This window comes from Lycium barbarum, chromosome 8 (genome assembly GCF_019175385.1).
Source record: "Lycium barbarum isolate Lr01 chromosome 8, ASM1917538v2, whole genome shotgun sequence".
NCBI classification, from domain to species: domain Eukaryota; kingdom Viridiplantae; phylum Streptophyta; class Magnoliopsida; order Solanales; family Solanaceae; genus Lycium; species Lycium barbarum.
In genome coordinates, this window is record NC_083344.1 from 6222209 (window position 1) to 6244647 (window position 22439).

General features: G+C 35.7%; 1 protein-coding gene and 1 long non-coding RNA gene across 3 annotated transcripts; both read right to left on the reverse strand.

The window, feature by feature from the left end:
- Positions 1–317: 317 nt before the first annotated feature.
- On the reverse strand, positions 318–3048 carry LOC132604967 (uncharacterized). Its single transcript, XR_009568945.1, has 3 exons — positions 2476–3048; positions 1533–1598; positions 318–591 (listed from the first exon to the last, which is right to left on the reverse strand). It is a non-coding gene; the product is annotated as an uncharacterized LOC132604967 (long non-coding RNA).
- A 7564-nt stretch (positions 3049–10612) lies between these two features.
- LOC132605813 (uncharacterized) lies at positions 10613–19354 on the reverse strand. Of its 2 annotated transcripts, XM_060319057.1 has the most exons (9): positions 19065–19352; positions 17423–17627; positions 17248–17338; positions 16858–17003; positions 15660–15903; positions 14168–14272; positions 13898–14080; positions 13281–13482; positions 10613–11507 (listed from the first exon to the last, which is right to left on the reverse strand). In XM_060319057.1, exons 1-9 carry the CDS (start codon positions 19213–19215, stop codon positions 11020–11022), a joined length of 1815 nt encoding a protein of 604 aa, XP_060175040.1. In that variant the 5' UTR covers positions 19216–19352; the 3' UTR covers positions 10613–11019. The 2 variants fall into 2 exon arrangements, with proteins under 2 accessions (XP_060175040.1, XP_060175039.1); XM_060319056.1 differs by having other exon boundaries at positions 17248–17627; positions 19065–19354.
- Between the last annotated feature and the right edge of the window lie 3085 nt (positions 19355–22439).

Genomic DNA, 22439 nt, shown 5'->3' on the forward strand with positions numbered 1-22439 from the left:
CCGCTCTGATACCACTTCTGTCACGACCCAACCCCGTAGGCCGTGACTAGTGCCCGATCTGGGCACCCGAACCCATCTATTAAATATTATCTCAAATTTTATCAACTCATTCTAGTATATGGCGGAAGCCGACAAGGCTTTATTTCAAATTTAGGTAATTTCCAGAAAAATTTCGGCAGAGTTTCCTTTGTTTTACGGACTATCCAATATACCCTGCACGCAGAAAATACCAACGAAAGCCACACAGGGCTAACCAAGCAATATATAAACATATGCGGACCGGCCGCCTCGGCGTATAGGGTCGCCCAAACAACATATGCGGACCGGCCGCCTCGGCGTATGGGATCGCCCAAACGACATGTACATACATTCATACAGAAAGACCCTAACCCACAAACATGTCCACAGACCTCTAAACAGACCGACAGAATCATATGACAGGACAGGGCCCCGCCGTACCCATGAACGAATATGTATAAATGCACTAACAAGTATATATACCAAAAATATAAGCTCCGGGATGAGAGGAGCACTCCGAATAGCAGAAGGGGGTGTCCTAAACAGGTGGATCACCAAGCTGTGCGTCTGTACCTGCGGGCATGAAACGCAGCCCCCGGAGGAGGGGGTCAGTACGAAATATGTACTGAGTATGCAAAGCAGAAGGTACAGAAATAAGTCTTGAACAGTAATTGAATCAGAAGTATGGAAAATAATACATATCCCAAAAATATCAAAATGTTTATTTCCAAAGTATAAATTATGCATAGGGCACAGGAAAATATGGTCGCCCGCCTGTCGATGGCGCCATAACACAGCATAACACCAGAAAGTTTCAAATCTCCGAATCCCCGGCACACATCACAACACAGCATAACGCCAATCACAGCATAACGCCAAACATATGTGGAACCCGGCCCTCGAGCGAGGAGCTCGGTGAACCATAAACACAGCATAACTCCGGAGTATATCAAAGCGCGCACGATAACAGAACCGGCCCGGGAACCGGCGAAAGATATCATAGGGCACGAGCGGAGTAGTGAGGAATCATATGCATAAAATCATTATCATAAATCCAAAGATAAGTAAAATAGTCATATTTGAAATCGGAACAATAATTACAACGTTCTCTTCCCAAAGTTACCGAAAATACATAAAGGGCGTCGCGGTACCCACGGACGAGTATAGACCCGAACTGAGCCCGCCTATGAAAAACATACTCATTTTATATCATACGAACTCCTACGAAAATTTCAAAGCAATCCGAGCTTTTCTGAGGAAGTTATGGGCGTTTGAACTTTTGGAATCGCTAAAGAACAAGCTTTGAAACCAAAAATCAACTTTCATGAAATCTTTACAAATTATAAACTCCGAGGATATAAGGATCAATGTTATGTCATATGCGCCCAAGAATACCAAGGAAACAAATACGAATCATAGACAAGCTCGGATTTGCGAGAATAGAGTTTCCTAGAGGCTCGTATCATGGCCTACTTTAACTAAGGCATGCCAAAAAGAAAGGTTACTTTACATACCTCAAACGCTCTCCAATATGATCCAACTCAAGCTAAGTCCAAACTAGGCTTCGGGCTCCCCAAGGTCTACAAATACGCCAACGAATACCAAACATTAGATAAGGGCATTTAGCCATTCATTCCAACTAATCATTAGATTCTACAGAAAATTCGGCAGCACTTCCCCTGTAACTAGGCCATCCCGAGAATTCAACTCGCTCAAAATCAACAACAACAACCACAATAACCAACCTAGCAGCATCGATAAACAATTCGAAAGGCAAAATAATAATAGTAGCTCTCTTTTACGCCATTCGACAACTTTCCAATTATTCAATTCTATGGCTTACATTCAAGTCACAATATCGTTCATACATTCGATTATCAACCCAAATCCATACTAACACATTTTTTTTTTATGTTGGCCGAAAACAGCCCCCTTAGTCGTGAGCAGCCCCTAAAACCGAAACAACCCTCTTTTCACGTTCCTCGATTTCAATTCATGTTTTGTATCACAATCCACAATATAACGATATCATTCTCATAAAATATACGAATTACATCAAACGTAAAATAATCCTTAAATCAGCCCCTACATTTCCAACATCATTTTTGAGTCATTAAATGCTCAATTCCAACTAAAATTCATAACGACGACAATTAAAATGCTAAGAGATATTAATTCATTCTTTGACACACATTGGGACCATATATACGGCTACACCCACATCTATAAATATACACATTTAGATTGTTCTAATCTATCTCTTCACCCTACAACAATCAACAAGCTACAAGGAACTAATTTATCAACTCAATCACACAACACAATCATACTTCACACGGCCAACACACCCATCACAAAACCCACTTCCAACATACAATATTTCATGATTTCCATCCATATTAACATGCTACCACATGAATAAAATGTTCACAACACAATAAACAAGATCAAACTTACCTTTCTTCTTCAACTCCACAAAGGGGTTAGGGTTTGCAATCTATTGAATGAAGGACTTGATCACTCCAACAATGCTTCCAAGTTACTTAGGGACCTTAAATTAGTGGGTTTGTACCAAGGAATAAATTTTGGAGAGGCTAAAAAAATGATCTTGATTTTCCATGTGCTAGCCGAGAGCCATGGTTGGTTCTTCAACTTCTTGCTTTCTTTTTTTCTAAGTGTGGAAAAGAATAAAGATGACTTAGAGGTCATCCTTTAAGTGTCCATAAAATATTTATACAAGTCTTTGGCCCACACAATGTGTTGGACCAATTAAAATTGGCCACACAATGTGTGGGACCAACCCATTGCACACGGCCACATAGCTTTATTTTTTTGCAAGATTTTTAATTCCAATTTTATGAATTGTGGTCCCAATTTTCCCTAAGTGTTCAATGCCATCAATTTCATATATAACTTATGTCTCAAAAGAAAATCAACGGTCAAAAGTCCCGACTTCAAATCCCGAAATAATTTTGTCCTTAGCTTATCATAAATAAATCCGGATTATTCCACTGTACAAAAATACGGGTTCTAACATTTGGGGCATGGCGGGGTCCTGTCCCGTCCTTATGATTCCAGTATTCTAGTAGAGGCTCGTAGATACATGTGTGTGGGTAGTAGATGTCTTATGATCTTATTAGTGCATATTCTGTGCATCATTTTGTAGCCTTAAGGGCCTATGTATATATGTATATATATATGTGTGTTTGGGAAGTAAATGAAGGTTGTCTCGTAATGGGTTTTATGATGAGAACGGTGTATGTTCAGATTGAATGTGATGACAAGTGAGTTAGGTGGTGCTCGGTAGGGTAGCTCCGGGTACCCGTCATGGCCCTCTAGCTGGGTCGTGACAACTGCGGACTCTGGAACTGAAGGAAGATCGCGTGGATGCTTGAAGGTTCGATTTGCGGTCGCGGTCACGCTTCAAGAGATAAGTACTGATTTTATGTTTGATTAAAATCTCGATTATGTATTAACTATATCACATGCAAGTTCGATCCTGGCTATTTGCTCAAACTGCGCATGCCTGTATTCCATCATTATCAAAAAGTTAACAGTTAATTTTAAAATGATTTCATAATTTCCTTGTACTACGACAAAAGAAATGCAGTAAATCACATTTCTAAGTTTCCAAGTTTTTCTTTCAATTTTTTCAAGTTTTTAGCACGTTAGAAAAGCAACAACTTTTCAATTAAAAAAAAAAAAAAAAAAAAAACAACAACAACAACCTTTCAATTAATAAGAACAACAAGCAAATTTACCTCATGCAATAAGTTGCTTCCTTCACTGGACATGTAGAATGCCCGTTTTATTCTAGAAGGAAGTGCTGGGGCTGAAGAGGCATCCTGTCCAACAAGCTTCAAAAGGTGAACTGGCTAACTTGGGCAAGACCGACCTCCTGCACACTAGCAAAAAATGAAATAAGAAGTACCCTAGATTTATTGTATACTCATGACTTCCCATATTGTCCTGCTGTTGCATAGATCATACTATTAAACAGAGGTATAAAACTAAAATATCTAGCAAAGGTAAGGACCACGACCATGTTAGTTCTTTGGACTATTGCCTCACATTAACCACCACTCCACCAGTCCCCAGTACATATATGCAGAATACTCACTAATCACTCCAGTCCGAAGTGTCAATCCACCAACTTAATCCTTTGAACTCACTAGGTTAGATCAATTTAACATGATGAGCTATTATGCCGAGGCCCTCTTATACAGAACCCCCAAGTGCCCATATGTACGAAGGATATCCAAAATACTTTATAACATAAGCATTTCATACTCCCTCCGTCCCAATTTACTCTATAACATAAGCATCAATTTCTTTCTTTTATAGAGTAAGAAGGTTATTTTGCAGTCTCACAGACATGAGGCTTCATCATTCAAGAGTATGTTAACCCAAGTAAACAAGTCTCCTTAAAAAGGCAATGTCATACTTAAGCTTTAAAAGTATCTACAACATACAAACAGATATTAAATAGTTCTTATTCAGGTTAGTTACTGAACCTATCAAATGATTCAAAAGTATGTCCCAGATAGATCATCCAAATATATCAAGGGTTTCTGATCTGAGAACAAAATATGAGAACAAGGAAACATCCCATTTCAGCAGGGTCCATGGCAGCTCTTTTTAGGAAGATTTTTATCATGACTATAGTTTATGATTGGAATATAAGTCATTCTGATAAACCTTGCAAGAAGTCTCTGTTTCTAGAAAATTGCAAGGGAAAAATAATAATAAAAGAAACAAAAAACCATAGACATCAAGATTAGGAACTGTCTATACCTTGTCTATAGGTTGCATGGACCCATGGGTTGGATGAGATATTTAATTTTGTCCGCGTATAACAGTTCCGTCCTACACATCAGTTACGTGCAACAAGGAAAAGTGTTAACTGTAGTTGCAAGCCGACATCCATTAACTACATTATTTTAAATTTCGTGTCTAATCAACATAAAAAAGAGATTCATATTTGCCACTAATGGCTTAATGAACAGTGTGTACCACTTTGAGCACAGGAAACAGATTTCATATTTGCCACTTTCTGTTCAAAGCCTTATTTGTTAGAAGGACCATCATCATAATTTCCTATAGAAATTCAACTTCATCACTTCTGAGATAACTACAAGGTGCTATTCTTGGCGATTCAAATATTATTCAATTTATATTACAAGTTACTCCTTGATAATAACCTTCAGGTCATGGTTCTTGGTATTTAGCACTGGTCATTGACGGTCGTTGTTTAAGATGAGTTTAAAGGTAAATTATGGGAACTTCCTCAAGATTACAACCTTTTGAATGGATTATAAGCAGCCACGCCATTGATCAAGCAGATCTCAAAGAAGATGACATCGGTCCTTAATTCCCTAATATGAGCAAGCACAAACATGGACCTGTTCTTTTCATATTGTTGCCTTTCCACGCAGCAATTTGTTGAAAAATGAGCTCGGCAATTTGTTGACCAGTACCTTTATTGAACCTTGGATTTATGGGATCAATGTGGAACTTTGTATTTGTAATACTCCTACTAATTCCCGCAGCCCACCCCTGAACTATTCATATCCATTATGGACAACAGCTTCTATTTAGCTTCACGAGTAAAGAAAGAAAATAAACATCCAATTGACTTTTCAGGCACATATGACCAATTGGAAGTAGAAGAATGATATTACGAATTGCCTGGAAAAAGAAGTTCCTTATCAGGCAGGCATAACACAGTTAAAAGAATAGACCTGAACAAGAAAACACAAACAGTGAATTCCTCATTCTGGTTATGTCTTTCCTAGTTTTATGGATTTATGATTTTCATCTTGGCAAAAATGCCCATTTTCAATTTATTTAGCCACATCTGTCAAATTTTACAGATAAACAACAATTTTAACTATGCTTAGGCCTAGTCTCTGCAATTCTATTTCTCCTCCGTTAGTCCTTGCTTTCTACAAATTTCCATCTACTTCTCTGTATGGTGAGTTGAAAAGCTTTCTTTTTGCGCCTCTCTTCTTTTTCGATCTCACAGTGCCAGATCTGTATGGTCTGCTGAGTTATTCTCTCTATTTATTTTTTCAAAGTGTGATTTTTTTGTTTTGATGGTCTTTGATGGCCTGAAAAAGGTAGGTTATGAGGCTCTCGAAATTATGCATGTGTTCATTTAGACTTTGACTATTAGTTTTGTGGGGCTTATTTTTACACATTTCTTTCTTAATCAAATTTTATTGTAATCACTGCTTGCTGGTTATTGTTAACTTCCTCTTCTTTTGACGAAATCTGTTAGCTTCCCTGTATTTTGGTAGTTTCTTATCACAACCGTTTCTGCTGAATTTTTCCCGTTCAAATGTAATTTTCTTTTCCAACATTGTATTTCCATGTATGTATATATATAATCTCATCTTTTTCCTACTTGATGGCACGCTGGGAATTTATATTTTTATTGAATATGTCTAAGCATTTTTACTCTATAAGTGTTTCAGAAAAAATTTCAAGGAACCAGACTTTTGGTTTTTCCATTGCATGTGTATTGGAGTATTATTTTCTCTATTGCTATAATTTTCTCTGTCCAGATTTTAGGTGCACTCTTCTATTACTGATACTTTTGTTCATCTGTTTTGTTGCATCTTTTTATTTCAGTTTTTGGTGTGTTATGGTAGTCCATTTATGTGCCTGTTCTGTTCAACATTTTGGAGTCTGGTAAGTATTGCTCTTCTATTGGCTTTCAGTTTTCCCCTGAGCTTATTCGTATTGAGGAGGGAAATATATCTCAAAGTGGTTCCTTCATCATTTGGATGGGAAAGAAATTAAGATTTCGCTCATTTATTCTGAATATATGAACCCTTCTTTTTGTCATAGTCATTTTGTTGTTATCTATCCCTGATGAAGGATTTGATTGCTTAATTTATTTCAGGCCTTCTGAATCAAAATTTGGATACACTTTTCAATTAAAAGGTAATATATTCTGCCTTATTTTTATAATTTTATTACAAACAATGTATGTTTATTGAGTTGTTTTGTTTGTGATATATACCAATAATAACGTTTAACATGTTATTTTGGTGGCAATTTAAATTTTGCTTTAGAAGTTTTTCAAGCCTTATTCTTTCTTTAGAAAAACATTCAGTGCCTGGACACTACGTTGATGACTATATTCTTGGACTTATAGAGCTGAAGATTCAATTTCTATTTACACATCGGCAAATTTTACACAAAAAAAAATGGATTTTTGCAAAAACACGTTTGGTACTCGAAGTCAAGGAACGACTAAAGTCGTTATTTTGGATAATGGGTGAAGTTCTATTTTGTGTATTGAGTTCTTCTGGGATATGTTTTCAGGTTTGATGCAAAGGTGGGTTAAAGCTACTTTTTGATTAAAATTAACCCATAACTGGTACTTTATAGTAGGTCTAATGGTATGTTCTTTTCTTGAGTGTGAATGGAATCAAGAACTTCTCCCGTAGAGTGAGGTCTGCTATTTTATTTTGCTCATTTGAAGCAAACTGGGCTATTATAAAAGGTATTCAATACAAGGGGGAATCCCAGTATTTGAAGCTTTGCACAATATTCCTACATGTTTTCATCCAAAACTTGCCCAGTTCCTTTAAATTTCACCTTCCAAGGTTACCAACTATAGAATTCACAATAATTTCTAGGGATGCCTTGTGCAGGAACAAAATATCTACTAAGCCTAAAAGGCCACCAAAGTCCCTTCCTGTAAGTTCTTGCTTTTCGCAATAAATTCTATATTTAGTGACATAAAATAACACTATAATGTACTGCCGTGAGAAATTGAATGACAAATGTAATACATAAAAATGTCTTTTGTACACTGTAATATTCATAATCACTTTAAAATCTTTCAATTTTACTTTGCAGAAGACAGATTAATGTGAAATTCCAGTTGCCGGCGATTTAGCAAAAATCATTAAACATCATATGTGAGCTTCAAGCGACGTTACAATTATGAGAAGACTGCACTCTCCAACAAGGTTAGTGAAGCTTATATATATATATATATATATATATATATATATATATATATATATATATATATATGTCAATTGCTAACAAAAGGGTCATTTGTTACCCTCTTCTTAGAATTAAACCAAATTGTAATTTCTTACAGCAGAGAAATATTTGGAACAGAGATGTCCACAGACGAAAATACTGCAGCGCGTATCGTCAGAAAGAAAGCAGTCATATTTGTCGCAACTACAATCTAAAAGAGCTGAATCAACAAAAGCACAGACTTAGTTATCATTTAAGCATTGCACTATCCTCGGGGGAAGTTGCTACTCAATCTCAAAGACAAACTGCTCTTATAGTTGATGATCCTCTGTTAAATTTCGGAGAAGGTTAGAAAAGTATATTGTTGTTTTACTTCTAAGGGACGTCATATGTATACAAAGCCATCTTTATAGTTCTACAAATAGAAAGAAATAAAATATAGGTCGGAAGGACTACGGTATATGATATGTCAGTAAAACATATCATGACACATTTAACTCTCATGCGTATACCTAGAACCTAGAAACATTTTTACCATTAGCCTTCTCCCACCATCAACTGAAAGCGTAATCACAAGTTTGATGCCATAGCATCCCAATGGACCCCTGCATAAGATTTATATAGTGGCAACACAAATAGAAGTCTTCTATAAAGTGCAGCTTACAACAATGGCCCCAACAACCTCTGAGCGGCTTTGTCTCAAGCATTTTAGTATGATTTCAATTTAATGTCACTGATGACAGTTGTAGTTCAACAGCTTGATAAGAACTAAAACAAAAAAATTAATCACCTTGATGTTGTCAATGTTTTTTAGCACTTTTGCTGTAATTTTGAGTAAATTTACTATTTTCCTCCATAGCTCAGTGATTCCTTAATTTGTTCCAATGTAAATGGTTCTGGATTAGATTTATGTGTCTTAAAGTAAGCGTGCATATTTTCTTGAAGCACAAACACTATAATTTAGTTAAGTTTTGATTGGAGTAAGTTCTGTTCCCTCATTTTACATAATTTTATATGCTATTGATCTCTTCAATCTTCCCTAAAGGACCCCAGTATCCACACATTAATGAGGCGAGAATATATGCTAATTAATCATCCTTTCATTCCCTTTTATCCGCTGGTACATAAGTGAGAAACATCCCATTCTCTCCCAGATCAGTTTTCTGTATGTTTCTCCAGTAAGCTCACTGGAAAAGTCACTCTTAAGGTTACCATTTTCTATCATTTGAGTGAAGGTATGATTTAATATTTTTTTCATCAGAATTTCCACAGATTTATTTGCTGATATTTCATTGGATAACTGCTGTAGTTTTCGTGTCAATAATATGTTATGTTGATCACATAGATTTTGTATTTAACATCCAGTGCATAGATTTTGTATTTAACATCCAATGTGTTGTAGGCTCATTTCCCCACTTTATTTTTCCTCTCAAGTTCTCTGTCACCTAATATTTGATATACCTTTGAATATACAACTTTAATTTATTTTCTCCGGATATACCTTTGCAATGATAAATTATAATTGGCATTGCAGGTGTTGCAACCTTTGGTACTTCCTTTTGTTGAATACATTGTGTTCAAGGAGCAGAGGAAAATTGAAACTTGAAGATAGAAAAGAAATGCATCTTCAAATGCAAGAAACGTATATGCTAATGTATTGGTCAAAACAACAGTGACGTTGTTTAGAAGGAAGTGACAGAAAAACTGGAGGAGAATCTCCAAAAGCAATTGTAGTGATCTTATTTTTTCTATAACTTGGATTCTATACCCCAGATCTGGAACTAATCGAATTGATTATTACTTTTATTTCCTTCTGCTTCATGTCTACTCCAACTACTATTTCAAAGTTATATCTCTCTAAATTATCATACTTAAACTTGTGTGGTTATCGTGAGCTCAAACCTTTAAGACATGTTGGGCCCGTGCTCAGCACGAGCCCCCCCCCCCCCCCCCCCTCTAGTTGTAAAAATAGATGAAAGTTTAGTCGTCAAAGTTGATGCATGTCAAGATTTGGGCTCAACAAAGATATATGGTGCATTCTTTGGTACAAAATTCTTATGGCATTCGTCGAGTTTGGTTAAAATTTGTATTGGTTAAAACGAGTTAAATCAATAAATAACTTGCCTAAATTTGCTTTGGTCATAATGTATAGATAAATTTGAGTTAATCAGTAGGCCTAATCCAGTCACCATACTCAAAATCTTTTTTCAATTCGCTTGTTTGTTTTTTCACTATTTGTTTAATTGGCAAAAGAACTAATAAAGGTTTTTTTAAAATTTTATCATGGCTAATATCTAACAAGCCGAAACCCAAAGTTTTTTTATTTAGCTTTTGACATGTTCACTTATACATGAGTTAATTTGGAGCATAGAGGTGGCCTAAATTGACGCAATTAATCTTTTAAATTGATTAACTGGGACTATGATCAAGTTTGACCATCTTCTTCCAAATTTATCCTTATTGTTCCAATTAGTGGAGTGTTAACTAACTGAGATGTCCAAGGAGAGGTAAATTGTAATTTAAACAGATACTCTTATGATTAGGACTATAAAATACATTTTTTAAAGAACACACAAAAACACAAATAATATGGATCAGGAGGGTAGCTTTTATTTTATTTTTGTTCTATACACATTGTTCTCCTTCTTGGATGGCATAATTCACACTATTAAAAAAACACCGGTTATCAAATACCAATAACACTACTACATAATTATCTGGCCTTTAATGTAAATATCATATGCCAGAGCCCAAGTGCGACAAATGCGGGCGTGCAACATATCCAAGGGAACAATGAAGCATCATAGGATCTTTCTGATAGCCTGCAATTTCATAGACATGTCTATTTCACTGAATCTATCTTTTTGACACATCTCCTCTAGAGTACCTTGTTTTTACTAGTTAACCCGTAGCCGAATGGACATAGGATCTTTCTGATAGCCTGCAGTTTCATAGACATGTCTACTTCACTAAGTCTATCTCTTTGACACATCTCTTCTAGAGTACCTTGTTTTTACTAGTTAACCCGTAGCCGAATGGAAAAAGAGGTTCATATGAGTTCTGTTCTTGATGCATGGGCAATTGATCTACACTTTTAAACCATGTCATGGGGAGCCTTCCATGGAATTCAAAATCTCCAAAAATGACATCAGTGATACCGGCTCCCTCAGTGCCCGGTAACCAAGCACCAACAAAGGCATCCATTTTCTCCAAAAGTGAAGGCTCAATATATAAAGGCCTTCCGGAAATCAATATCACCAATGTTGGAACTCTATCTGCAACCAAGCTTATTAGTTCTTCTCCACCAAGAGGAATTCTGAGGTCTTTGCTATCTCCACCGCTTTCGCAATAGGGAGGTTCACCAACAACTACAATGGAATAAGAGAAGTCTTGACTCGCAAAGGTGTCAGGTGACGGATTTTCCTCATATACCACTTCTGTTTCCCCTCCAACAGCAGCTTTCACAGCTTCCAGAATTGTTGTACCTACGATAAATTATACATTATAAGCAGCAATTGATCCATGATAAATAGTGGTAAACTATAGTTCAGAGATGAGTTACTTAACCTTCTAAATTACTCCCTCCGTTTCAATTTGTTTGTCCTAGTTTGACTGGGCACGAAGTTTAAGAAAATAAGAAGACTTGAATCTTGTGGTGTTAAACTAAAGACGTGCTAAGTACCAAAATACCCTTTTAATCTTGTGGTCTTAAACATGCCATGTGAGATGTTAAAGTTAAAAGAGTTGCGAAATTAGGAAAGAAGCATGCTTTTTTAAACAGACTAAAGAAGACGGTAAGAAAACAAAATTGAAACAGGAGGAGGATCTTACTGGGGGATTTCAGTAAAACATGCATTATGTTATCATCGACCGATTGAGTAAACTAAGCTTACTGTCAAAACTCGAAAGGACTTCCAATCCCAATCCTCATCCTTATTGAGGTTCCTAAGGGCAGCCAAGTGCACTAAGCTCCTGTTTGGATCTATTGAGGTTCCTAGTACAGCAAGATCTTTGAGCAAGGCTTACAAGAGTACTCACAAGCTTACATCTTATCTATCTATATCTCCTACAAAATTATGCTACCAACCAAAAATATCAGGTATTTTTGACGTTATAGCTTAAGATTTCTCATAAGAAAACATACAGGGTTCTTACAAATCGCCCACAAGAAAAGGAAATGAAACTCTTGAAATATTGTTCCTGGCCTTAAATTGTGGTTAATTTTAAAATCATGTAACAAAGAAGGAAAGAAAGATGCTACTCTAAACTAGAATGCTGTGGTTGTATGAAAGTTTAGCAATATTCAAATCTACACGGAGGGGTCTCATGAGTCGATGCTGCTTTGTTATTCCTTTGAATCCAACTAATTAAAACCGTGAAAACCAGAACTTGCGGCAACCATTAAAAAGGGAAAGAAATATGCTAATTTAAACTAGAATGCTTAGGTTGTATAAGAGTGCCAATGTTCATAGATACAACGTGCGGTCTAATGAGCAGTTGAAGCTCTGTCCACATTCCCTTAAACCCAGTCAATTAAAAACACACCATGAACAGATTTCTTGTAAATGTAAGTCACTGATGACATCTTTCCGTATTACTCCCTTTGTTTCATTTAATATAGCGGTGCTTGGCTGGGCACAAAGTTTAAGAAAAAACAAGAGACTTCAAACTCATACCAAAAGTACCCATAAAACTTGTGGACTTAAACATATCATAACATTTCTATGGCTATAAGAGTACGTCGTTTATGGTGTGTTTGGTAGTGGGGAAAACATTTTCCAAAAAATGTCTTCCAACTTTCTCATGTTTGATTGATCAAAATCTTTGGAAAGCATTTCCTCCAGGTAATGTAGTTTCTTAGAAATGAGGGAAATGCCTTCCATAGAGGAAGTACGGAAAACAAGTTCCATAAGTGCATTCCACACTAATTATCTCTCCCCGCCCTTAAGCAAACTCCACCGCCACCCCCACCCACCTCCACCTTCATAGTGTTTGAATAGGTTATATACAGATGCTTTTGGGATAATATTTTCTGCTTACTTACCAAACACCAGAAAATAATTGAGAAAATCACTTGTTTTCCTGAAAAACATTTTCCGTGGAAAACATTTCCCGTCATACCAAACACACCCAAAGGGTAAAATGGGAAGTTCTAAAGTTAAAGGGTTTCCACAAATATAGAAAGATGTCATTCTTTTTGAAACATACTAAAAGAGAAAGAGTGTCATATAAACTAGAACCGAGGAAGTATTACTTACCAATCGTGATTCTGCCGCCCATTCCTTCCCATGTCTTAGTCCACCCTCCGCATTGGAATCCAAGATCGTCAGCATGTTTTCCTGCTACAAGAATTCTTTTTGCTTTCCTGTCTAGCGGAAGAAATGGTTTTGTTACATCCTTTCCATTCTTCAGAAGAACCAACGATTTTCGAACTGCTTCACGTGCTAATTCACGATGTTGCTGAAAGTATTATCAGAATGGTAAGGACTATTACGAAACATCTTTACAAATACATGCACATAGACTCCATCTCTCTCTCTCTCTCCATTCTTTAAAATGTATAATTTTACCGAACAAACAGACTTAGCAATATATCTGCCATGTAACATAGTTAGTTTTTGGGGTTTTTTTCATTTTTGGCTCGACAGCCAAAATTAATTACAGGCGTTAGCCAAAATATACAATACCTAATCACTGATTATGTATGTTTATGTATATGATAAGTACAATCTGTGTATACAATATGTATAATATATGTATATTTATACTTAATATACAAAACCTATACATTTGCTGGCTATCATTCTTTTGAGTGGTCCAAAAATGTAATATCCCTTAATAAAACCTGTCAAAATGAAGGACAAGGTGGACTTACATTACAACCAACGGTATCCAACAATGACCTATCACTCAGAGGGAACTCAAAAGCTCCAGAAACAAACTTAACTCTCAGGATCCTTTCAACAGCATCATCAACTCTGGTCATTGGAATCTTTCCAGATTCCACAAGATATTTAAAATGATCGAGAAATAATTGATACCGAAAAGGAACCATCACCTGCAAAAAATTAAACAGGCAGTAAGAACAAAAATAAGAATAAGTCATGCAAAGACATAATAACTCTCAAAACCGGATTTTATTTACCATGTCAATCCCTGCATTGATTGCCGCCAAAATGCATTGATCATAGTTAGATCCATAAGGATCGGAAAGTCGGTCAAGTGCTTCGGAGTCAGTGATAACAAAGCCCTACAAGAGTTAGGATTAAGATTCTTTTAGTATATGTGATCTTTAACCCAATAATATTCTTAGGAACCAACTTGACAAAGAAGTAAAACATCAGTGCATAACATTTTGTCCAAATCAAGTAGAAATATAAAGGGCTTTTTCATTTTGGCCGTCGGCGAAAATTAATTATGGGAACTAGCCAAAATATACAAACCTATACACTCCTTATGTATATTATATGTATATCTTATGTATACAATATGAATTATATGTATATTTATACTTAATGACAAAACCTATACATTTGCTGGCTATTATTCTTTTGGGCGCTCCAAAAATGTAATTATCTCAAATATAAACAACCAATAACCAAATTCCATGCAACCAGATTCAAATCAAAGCGAGACTTTGTTTCTCTTATCCCCTTACCTACTCCTTTGTAAGTTCGAGCAAAAACATTGAAACCAAGTTTTTGCACTTTCTGACTTGGTGAAGTTTCAACTAAAGTTAGAACCAACTCCAAGCCACATGAACTTTTGTAGCATTTGGATAAGAGAATTTTTTTTTTCTTTTTTTTTTGTTGGTTTACTAGAATTGATGTTGGTTTTATATTTTAGAACATAGTTGGGAGTTTGAATTTGAGAGAGCTTTTGGGTTGTCTTCTCAATAACTACCATTGCAGCCCTATAGTAGTTTTTCAAAGTTTTTCAACCTTTCATTTATGCAAAATTAATGGATTAAAATTGATAAAATATTTTCGTACTACTAAATGAATTCCAAAAAAAAAAAAAAAAAAGAATAAGAAAAGACAGAAAATGGGACAAATGTAGACAATGTGTAAGGCCGTGACAATTGTTTGCTGAGTACAAAGTCCAAAACATGTTTGGCCTTCAAAACAATTTGGTTAGTTTTCTATATTGTTTTTTAAGAAACAGTTTTGAGTACAAAGCCGCATGTTTAATTTGGAATGAAATCCAAATGGGCCCTGAAACTCAGTTCCTTAGAACCATAATATGTCCAATCACTTCCCATACTAAGCATGGTAGGAATGAGAAAAGCATTTGGCAATTTAGAGGAGTTTTATGGTGAACTCATGGCCCGAATGAACCGCAGAGCAGTGAGAGATGGGGAATTTTCATAAATGACACTATTTATGCCCCTAATAACAAATTATGGCGATATTATTGAGTTTACAAAACATAGCAACAGTTTTTTTCTTTAAACCTATCATAGATACATACACTGGACGTCATACGTACATACATACACTGACCGATATAAAATCTGGTATAAAATGACAATCTAGATATTTTTTGTAATAATATGAAGGATTGCTAAAACAGGTAATTAGTGGTCTTAAGTCCGTTATATCACGTAATTTTCCCTTGAGAGAACAGGCAATCCTTACCTTAAATCCGAGCTTCCCTTTTAGAACTTCAGTAAGAAGAAAGTGGCTAGCATGTAGGTGGCATCCATTCCATTTAGAGTAGGATGCCATGACTGTGCAGACTCCCTGAGCAATACAATCAATATAAGGGGCAATATGTATTCTCTCTAGATCGTCATATGATGATATTGTATTTCCCTCATTTACACCTCCATCAGTACCCCCATCTCCAACAAAATGCTTTGCACATGCAACAACCTTGTCTCTGGAGTAAAACGCATCAATTAGTCCAAAGAAATCCATGCCATTAATAGCCTGTTTGGCGAAGCTTCTAAAAAAAATCAGCTTATTTTAAAAAGTGCTTTTCAAAAAAGAACTTTTGGCGGGAAGCAGTTTGTGGTGGCTAACGAATCGGAAAAGCACTTTTGCACAACAATTAGTGTTTTGGCCAAACTGTTAAAAGGTGCTTCTAAGTGTATTTTCTCAAAAGTGCTTTTCAAAAAAGTATTTTTTGAGAGAAGCTACTTTTTCCAGCTTCTCAAAAACAACTTCTCTGCTTCTACTCAAAAACACTTTTTCTTCTCCTAAAAGCTTGGTCAAACATCTCAACTTTGAAAAAATTAGCTTATTTTGAAAAGTGCTTTTTTGGTGGGAAGCAGTTTATGGTGGCTAATCAATCGGAAAAGCACTTTTACACAGCAATTAGTGTTTGGCCAAACTGTTAAAAGGTGCTTCTAAGTGTATTTACTCAAAAGTGCTTTTTAAAAATGTACTTTTTGGGAGAAGCTACTCTTTTCAGCTTCTCAAAAACAACTTCTCTGCTTCTACTCAAAAACACTTTTTCTTCTCCTAAAAGTGTCAAATATCTCAACTTTGAAAAAGAAGCTCTTTTGGCCTTGGAGAAGCTTGGCCAATCAGACTATAAGGCGACAAATGATGCAAAAGTAGAAAGCTATAAAGATATCTAAAGAATGATCAGCAAAAAGATAACAGCTAACAGGTGCTTTCCAGCAGTGAAATCTTTATTTTCTTACTCTAGGAACATTTCTAATTTTCTTCCCTGATGATTTTTTTCTTTTCTGCTTAAATGGAAATATGTGGAAGATAATTTGAATGTGCACATGACAGTAAAAATTAAAGGTTAAACACGAGGGAGTTACATTATATATTTAGAGAATCACACAATTTTGGAATTTGTAATAATGTAAACTTCTACTACCTTCCAGCTAAAAAAGGATAGTTTTTGGGGTATCCAGGAGGTGGTTTCCCTTGTAAGCCTGTGACGACTGAGGTCATCTCCCTAATAAGTTCGGTGTCTTCGCCAAAACTCTCATAACATCTTCCCCACCTGGGGTCTCTACATACCTGTTTCGCATTATTTCAATGAAGAAATCAGTCTTTTGAGACATTTCAACTATTCACACCATTAAATTTCTGTTTAACTTTTACAATCTTCAGGAATTTAAGTTCATTAAATGATTCAAAGCTTAAACTTTGATGTAATATTTTCGACTAACTTTTCATCCATTACTTTACTATTCCCTCACTTTAACTAGGATAACACTATTACATAAGTGAAATTAACATTTCAAACTCTGCTTCAACTTACAGCAACACAGGGAGCAAAATCATAGTTAATGCCGCAGGCCCTGACTTCAAGGGCAGTCACTGCTCCAATCTTTTGAGCCAATTTTGCATCTCTGCTCCACATTATATCTGATTTAGGTTTTGGTCTTAAGAAATAGTTATAACTAAGAAGTTGAAAATAAAGACATAATTTCAACCTGGTGGCTCCAAGGCCAACATTTTGTGGGAAAATGGTGGCACCATAGACATTGTTATTTCCATGAATAGCATCAACTCCATAAAGAAGTGGAATCCCTAGCCGTGATTCCAGAGCAGCCTTTTGGAATCCATCAACCATATCTGCCCAAGCTTCTGATGGGGCATCCTCAAATGGACCACTACCTCCAACACTAAGTATACTCCCTGCATAGCGGACAAAGGTTCACCTAAAATTCAATCAATCAATCAACTACGCCTCAAATTCAAAAAATAAGTTGGGTCAGCTATATGAATCCTCTATATCTGTTGCTCAAGATTTAGGTCCACGGGGATATTTAGCTATTTAGCCTTAGAGAAAGGTGACTTGGTAAGACCAGAATCTGGAACAGGGATTGGATGAAAATTTGCTTTTTCTTTAGCAGGAATGGCGCCACCTTTTTATTTAGCAACTGCCACCCTGCTTAATAGGAATAGGATGCACCTACCGACTGGTGAAAGGAAAGAGCTGGGTCAGCCATCGACAAAGGAATGCCCAACTCTACCCATTCATCAAGGGTTCTCTAAGTTCCACACTTAGTGGGGGAGCCAGAATTTTCACTAAGCGAGTTAAACATATAACGAAGTAAACACATGAATAAGTCAAGGCAATTCAACATCAACTATACATATATAAAAGAATAATTTTGACCTTATATAGACAATGTAAATTTTCGACAAAGGGGTTTCATACCCTGGCTCTGCCCATGCCCACGCTTATCCTAAATGGATACTAGTTTAATCCCAACTAGTTAGTATTGTATGATATGACCCTTAGGTCTAACTTAACCCCAAAAGCTACCTCATGAGGGGAGGATTTCTCAAGTCCATATAAGGAGGTGAATAGTTCATCCTCCATACAATGTGGGACCCTAACTCACTCTAACACCCCCGCACACCCAGGCCACCAACTGGAGCATGGACCGGGGCCCCACGTAGAGATGGATGTGGCTCTGATACCATCTAAGATATGTCCATTGAGCCTAACTCATCCCAAAAGCTAACTCATGAGGAGAATATTGTCAAAGTTCATATAAGAGGCCCACTAGTCCATCCCCAAACAATGTGAAACTCTAACCCACTCTAACAAATATCGCCAAAATGAATCATTACTCTGATGTATTCAGGTTCATTTTCAAATTCAGGTTACTCTGATGTATCCTACATGACTAGTGATGGCAATGGGGTAAGGCAGGGCAAACTCTTAAGGTGGCAGGGTAGGGGAAGACATAAAGGGGGCAGAGCAGGGCAGGGTCTGGAAAAAACAGGCCAAACTACAAAATGTAACAAGGAACCAAGAAACTAATGTGGATATGCATTTAAATATTGTTTGAATTTTCAACATTCATTGCTACTTGCTTATTTAACATCTAATCTAACAAAATGTCAAGTATCAATATTATAGCACTAGTTTGCTCCTATGTCATTTAGGAAATATATATATATTCTTTAAGTTCGCTCATATCGAATAAACTTGGTACTTCTAATATATAAAGTTCAGATAGAAAATTCTTATAAATTAATAGAATCCTATAAAATAATTAATGAAGAGAAAAATATATCAAATAAATTGAGACGGAGGGGATAATAAATAAAGGGTTGTACCTATAGAGAGGTCCCTAATAACAGAAGGAGTAGCGACAGTGCGTTCAATTTGAGTCATTTGACCAATCTTTTCTTCAACTGTCATACGAGAAAGCAAGTCTTTTACTCTTTCCTCAATTGAAATTGATGGGTTCTTGTATATGCAATCCATTGCTTAAATTTCTAAGGAATAATAGTAACAAGTAAAGAAAGTGTGAGAGTTTTCTTTGATGTTTGTGATCGATTTATAGACAAGTCAATGACTGTGCAGAGAGAAAAAAATGACTAAAGAAGAAAATGTTCAGTGGATTAGTCATAAGGGGTCGTTTGGTTTGATGGCAAATTATGCTGGGATAGTTATGCTGGTGAGCCGAAAATCATTCCGAAATAACCTCTCTATCTTCACGAGATAAAGGTAAGTTTTGTGTATACTCTATCCTTTTCAAACCCAACTTGTGAAAATACACGGGCTATGTTGTTATTATGATTAGTTATGCTGGGATTAGTTATGCCGATGAGCCGAAGATCTTTCCGAAACAACCTTCCTATTTTCACGAGATAAAGGTAAGTTTTGTGTATACTCTACCCTGTTTAAACCCAACTTGTGGAAATACACGGGCTATGTTGCTGTTGTGATTAGTTATGCTGGTATTAGTTATCCTGATATATTATTTTTTATGAATTGTTTGATTTGTTGTATTAAAAATACTCCCTCAATTTCATAATAAGTGGTGTTTTAAATTTTTCATTATATTTCAAAATAATTAGTGTTTTAGGATTTCAAGAAGAAATTAATCTTATTCTTCCAAACTTACCCTTATTTATAATAAAAAATTATTAAATATTTTTTAGGCATTAATTAGGAGTAAATTAATAAAAACACTAATAATTTTAATGATAAATTTCTTAGGATTGTGCATATGCTAAACTAACCGAGGGAGTAACATGCGTTGCCTATTTTCTAAAAGAAGTTGTACGGACCATAGGGGTATTTTTATCATTTGCATTGTTTTATTCAAGAATAATTAATTCCGGCACTATTATATCACCATGTGGTAAAAATAACTTATTCTAATTCTATTTCTAATTCAAATATAACTTATTTTAGAATTAGTAACCAAACAAGAATTTGAGAGAAATTTTCACTCCAATACTAAGAATTAATCCCAATTAAGTCAATAAATAAAGGTTAAGATATAAATTTGCTTAAATTTCTGCTCTTTCTTCTATGAAATGACAAGTGAAAAGTTTAAGTTTTAGTCTTTGATGTTTATAACAAGTGAAAAAAAATGATATTTTTGTCTTCAATGTTTTGTAATCGATTTATAGAGAATTCAATGACTAATGAATTCAAAGTTGCTGAGAAAAAAAATGACTAAACAAGAAAATGGTCAGTTGATTAGCCTTCCTCTCAAGTTACATGGTGTGTTTGTCCTGTACATGCCTTGTTTATATCTTACTAGCTCTTTTAACTATTACTTGTCATGTTTCACTTTTCGAGAATCAATTTTGATTGACATTTGGAGTTAAATTAAATTAGATTAATTCAATAATTTAAAATTAAAATGTTCAAACACTATACACAATAATTTTATCTTGAACTTTTAAAATGAAAATAATTTGAGATATCTATTTTTAGAAATCACGCTGATAATTTGAGACCCACTTTAAATATTGAAAGTGTAAGAGAGGGGAGGGGGAGTGGTTGAATTGTAACTTTTTCGATTGGTTGGTCAACTGTTAACTTAGTGAATGCTAAAGTAAAATGCAGAAGGTAAATGACACCAAATATTTTATACTAGTTCAGATTCAATGTGAATCCTAATCCAGTTCCCTTGGTTACAAGGGTGTTCTCTGCAGCTCTTTTGTGAAGGTTTGGTACAATGATTATTTGAATGGAGCTCCTACGTCTACACTCAAAACACTCGTAATCTTTTGATACAATGCCTCACAAACTATACAATGAGTCCGTTTGGCTTAGCTTAAAAAAAGTGGCTTATAAGCTGGTTTGACCAAAAAAACAGCTTATAAGCAAAAAAAAAAAAAAAAAAGGTTGGGCCACCCCAGCTTATTTTTTTTTGGCTTATTCTAAGCACTTTTTTAGCTTATAAGCTGTTTTGCCAAATACCTAAAAAAACCAAAAAACAGCTTATAAGCTGGTTTGACCACTTATAAGCCAATCCAAACGGGCTCTATATCTCTACTTTCTTTTTGTTTACACTATAGATCACTTAGAAATATAATGTTTATGAAAAGTAAAGCAGAGAACTTGAGAGAATGAGACAAAGGTATAAATCCTTTGTCTAGTAGAGCTTCCTTAAATAGCCAGTAGCTTGATGTCGTTTTTGGCTCTTGAAATCAGAGAAGCAACCCAAGAGATTTTATCCTTGGAAATAGGAATATTGAGGATCCTATATTCCAAGAAAAAGTTATAACTGTTGGAGGAGATTCTTCGTTCCATGTAAATCTGCTTTGAGTAGTAATCATGTTCCTTCAAAGGAAGGAAAATCTCCTAGACTCGTGCTTGATTTGAGAGCTTTAAACTTGATTGAAATCTGTGGAATATCCTTCCTTGGACGGCTGTGCTTGATGTAATTCCTCATAATAGCAGTTATCATAAATATGATATGATCTTGTACTAATCTCCTTGATAGCTTTTCTTCCCTTATTAGCTGCAATCACCTTCAATTATGGCTTGATTGAATGTTAAGACCTGATTGTAGTTGTCATAAATAATTGATGAGTTTATTTGTGGAGTGATTCCCTTGATATCTTTGCTTCCCTTATTTGGTTTTATTATCATACCTACACAAGTAAAATTATCATCATTAAAACTTGACACTAACAATCCCCCCTTTTTGAGGATGACAATTTAAGAAAAGGTGTAGTCAACTTCCCTGTCGATATGGTGGATGCTCCGCCTGAATAGGGGGATGCTCCCCCTGAATAGTTGACTGTTGTTCTCCCCCTTTGGCATCACTCAAAAAACATATCAAGCAAACAAACAAACAGCAATAGACATAGAGACCGATAACTAGTAACTATGTAAAAGATGTAGAGCATAAAAAATGCCGAACATATCAGCACAAGAGTAGCAAAAGACACAGCAACACAAAGGGACTTAGTTCCCACAAAACACATTGTTTAAACAAGCCAAAAACACACAAAATAAAACTACTGCTACTCCTGGCGCTTGAACACTGGGCGACGAAATAAGCCAAAGTATTAACAATAGCATATTTCATATCAGTCAAAGATGGAGTTAGACTTTTAGGCATCACACCAATACTAGCTTGGAGCTTTGTTAACAGTTTGACCGCCTTCTTTATCACAGCATCCAGCTTAACCCTTAGCCTAGAGACATCACCACCAATTTCCTTAGTCGAATCACAAGTC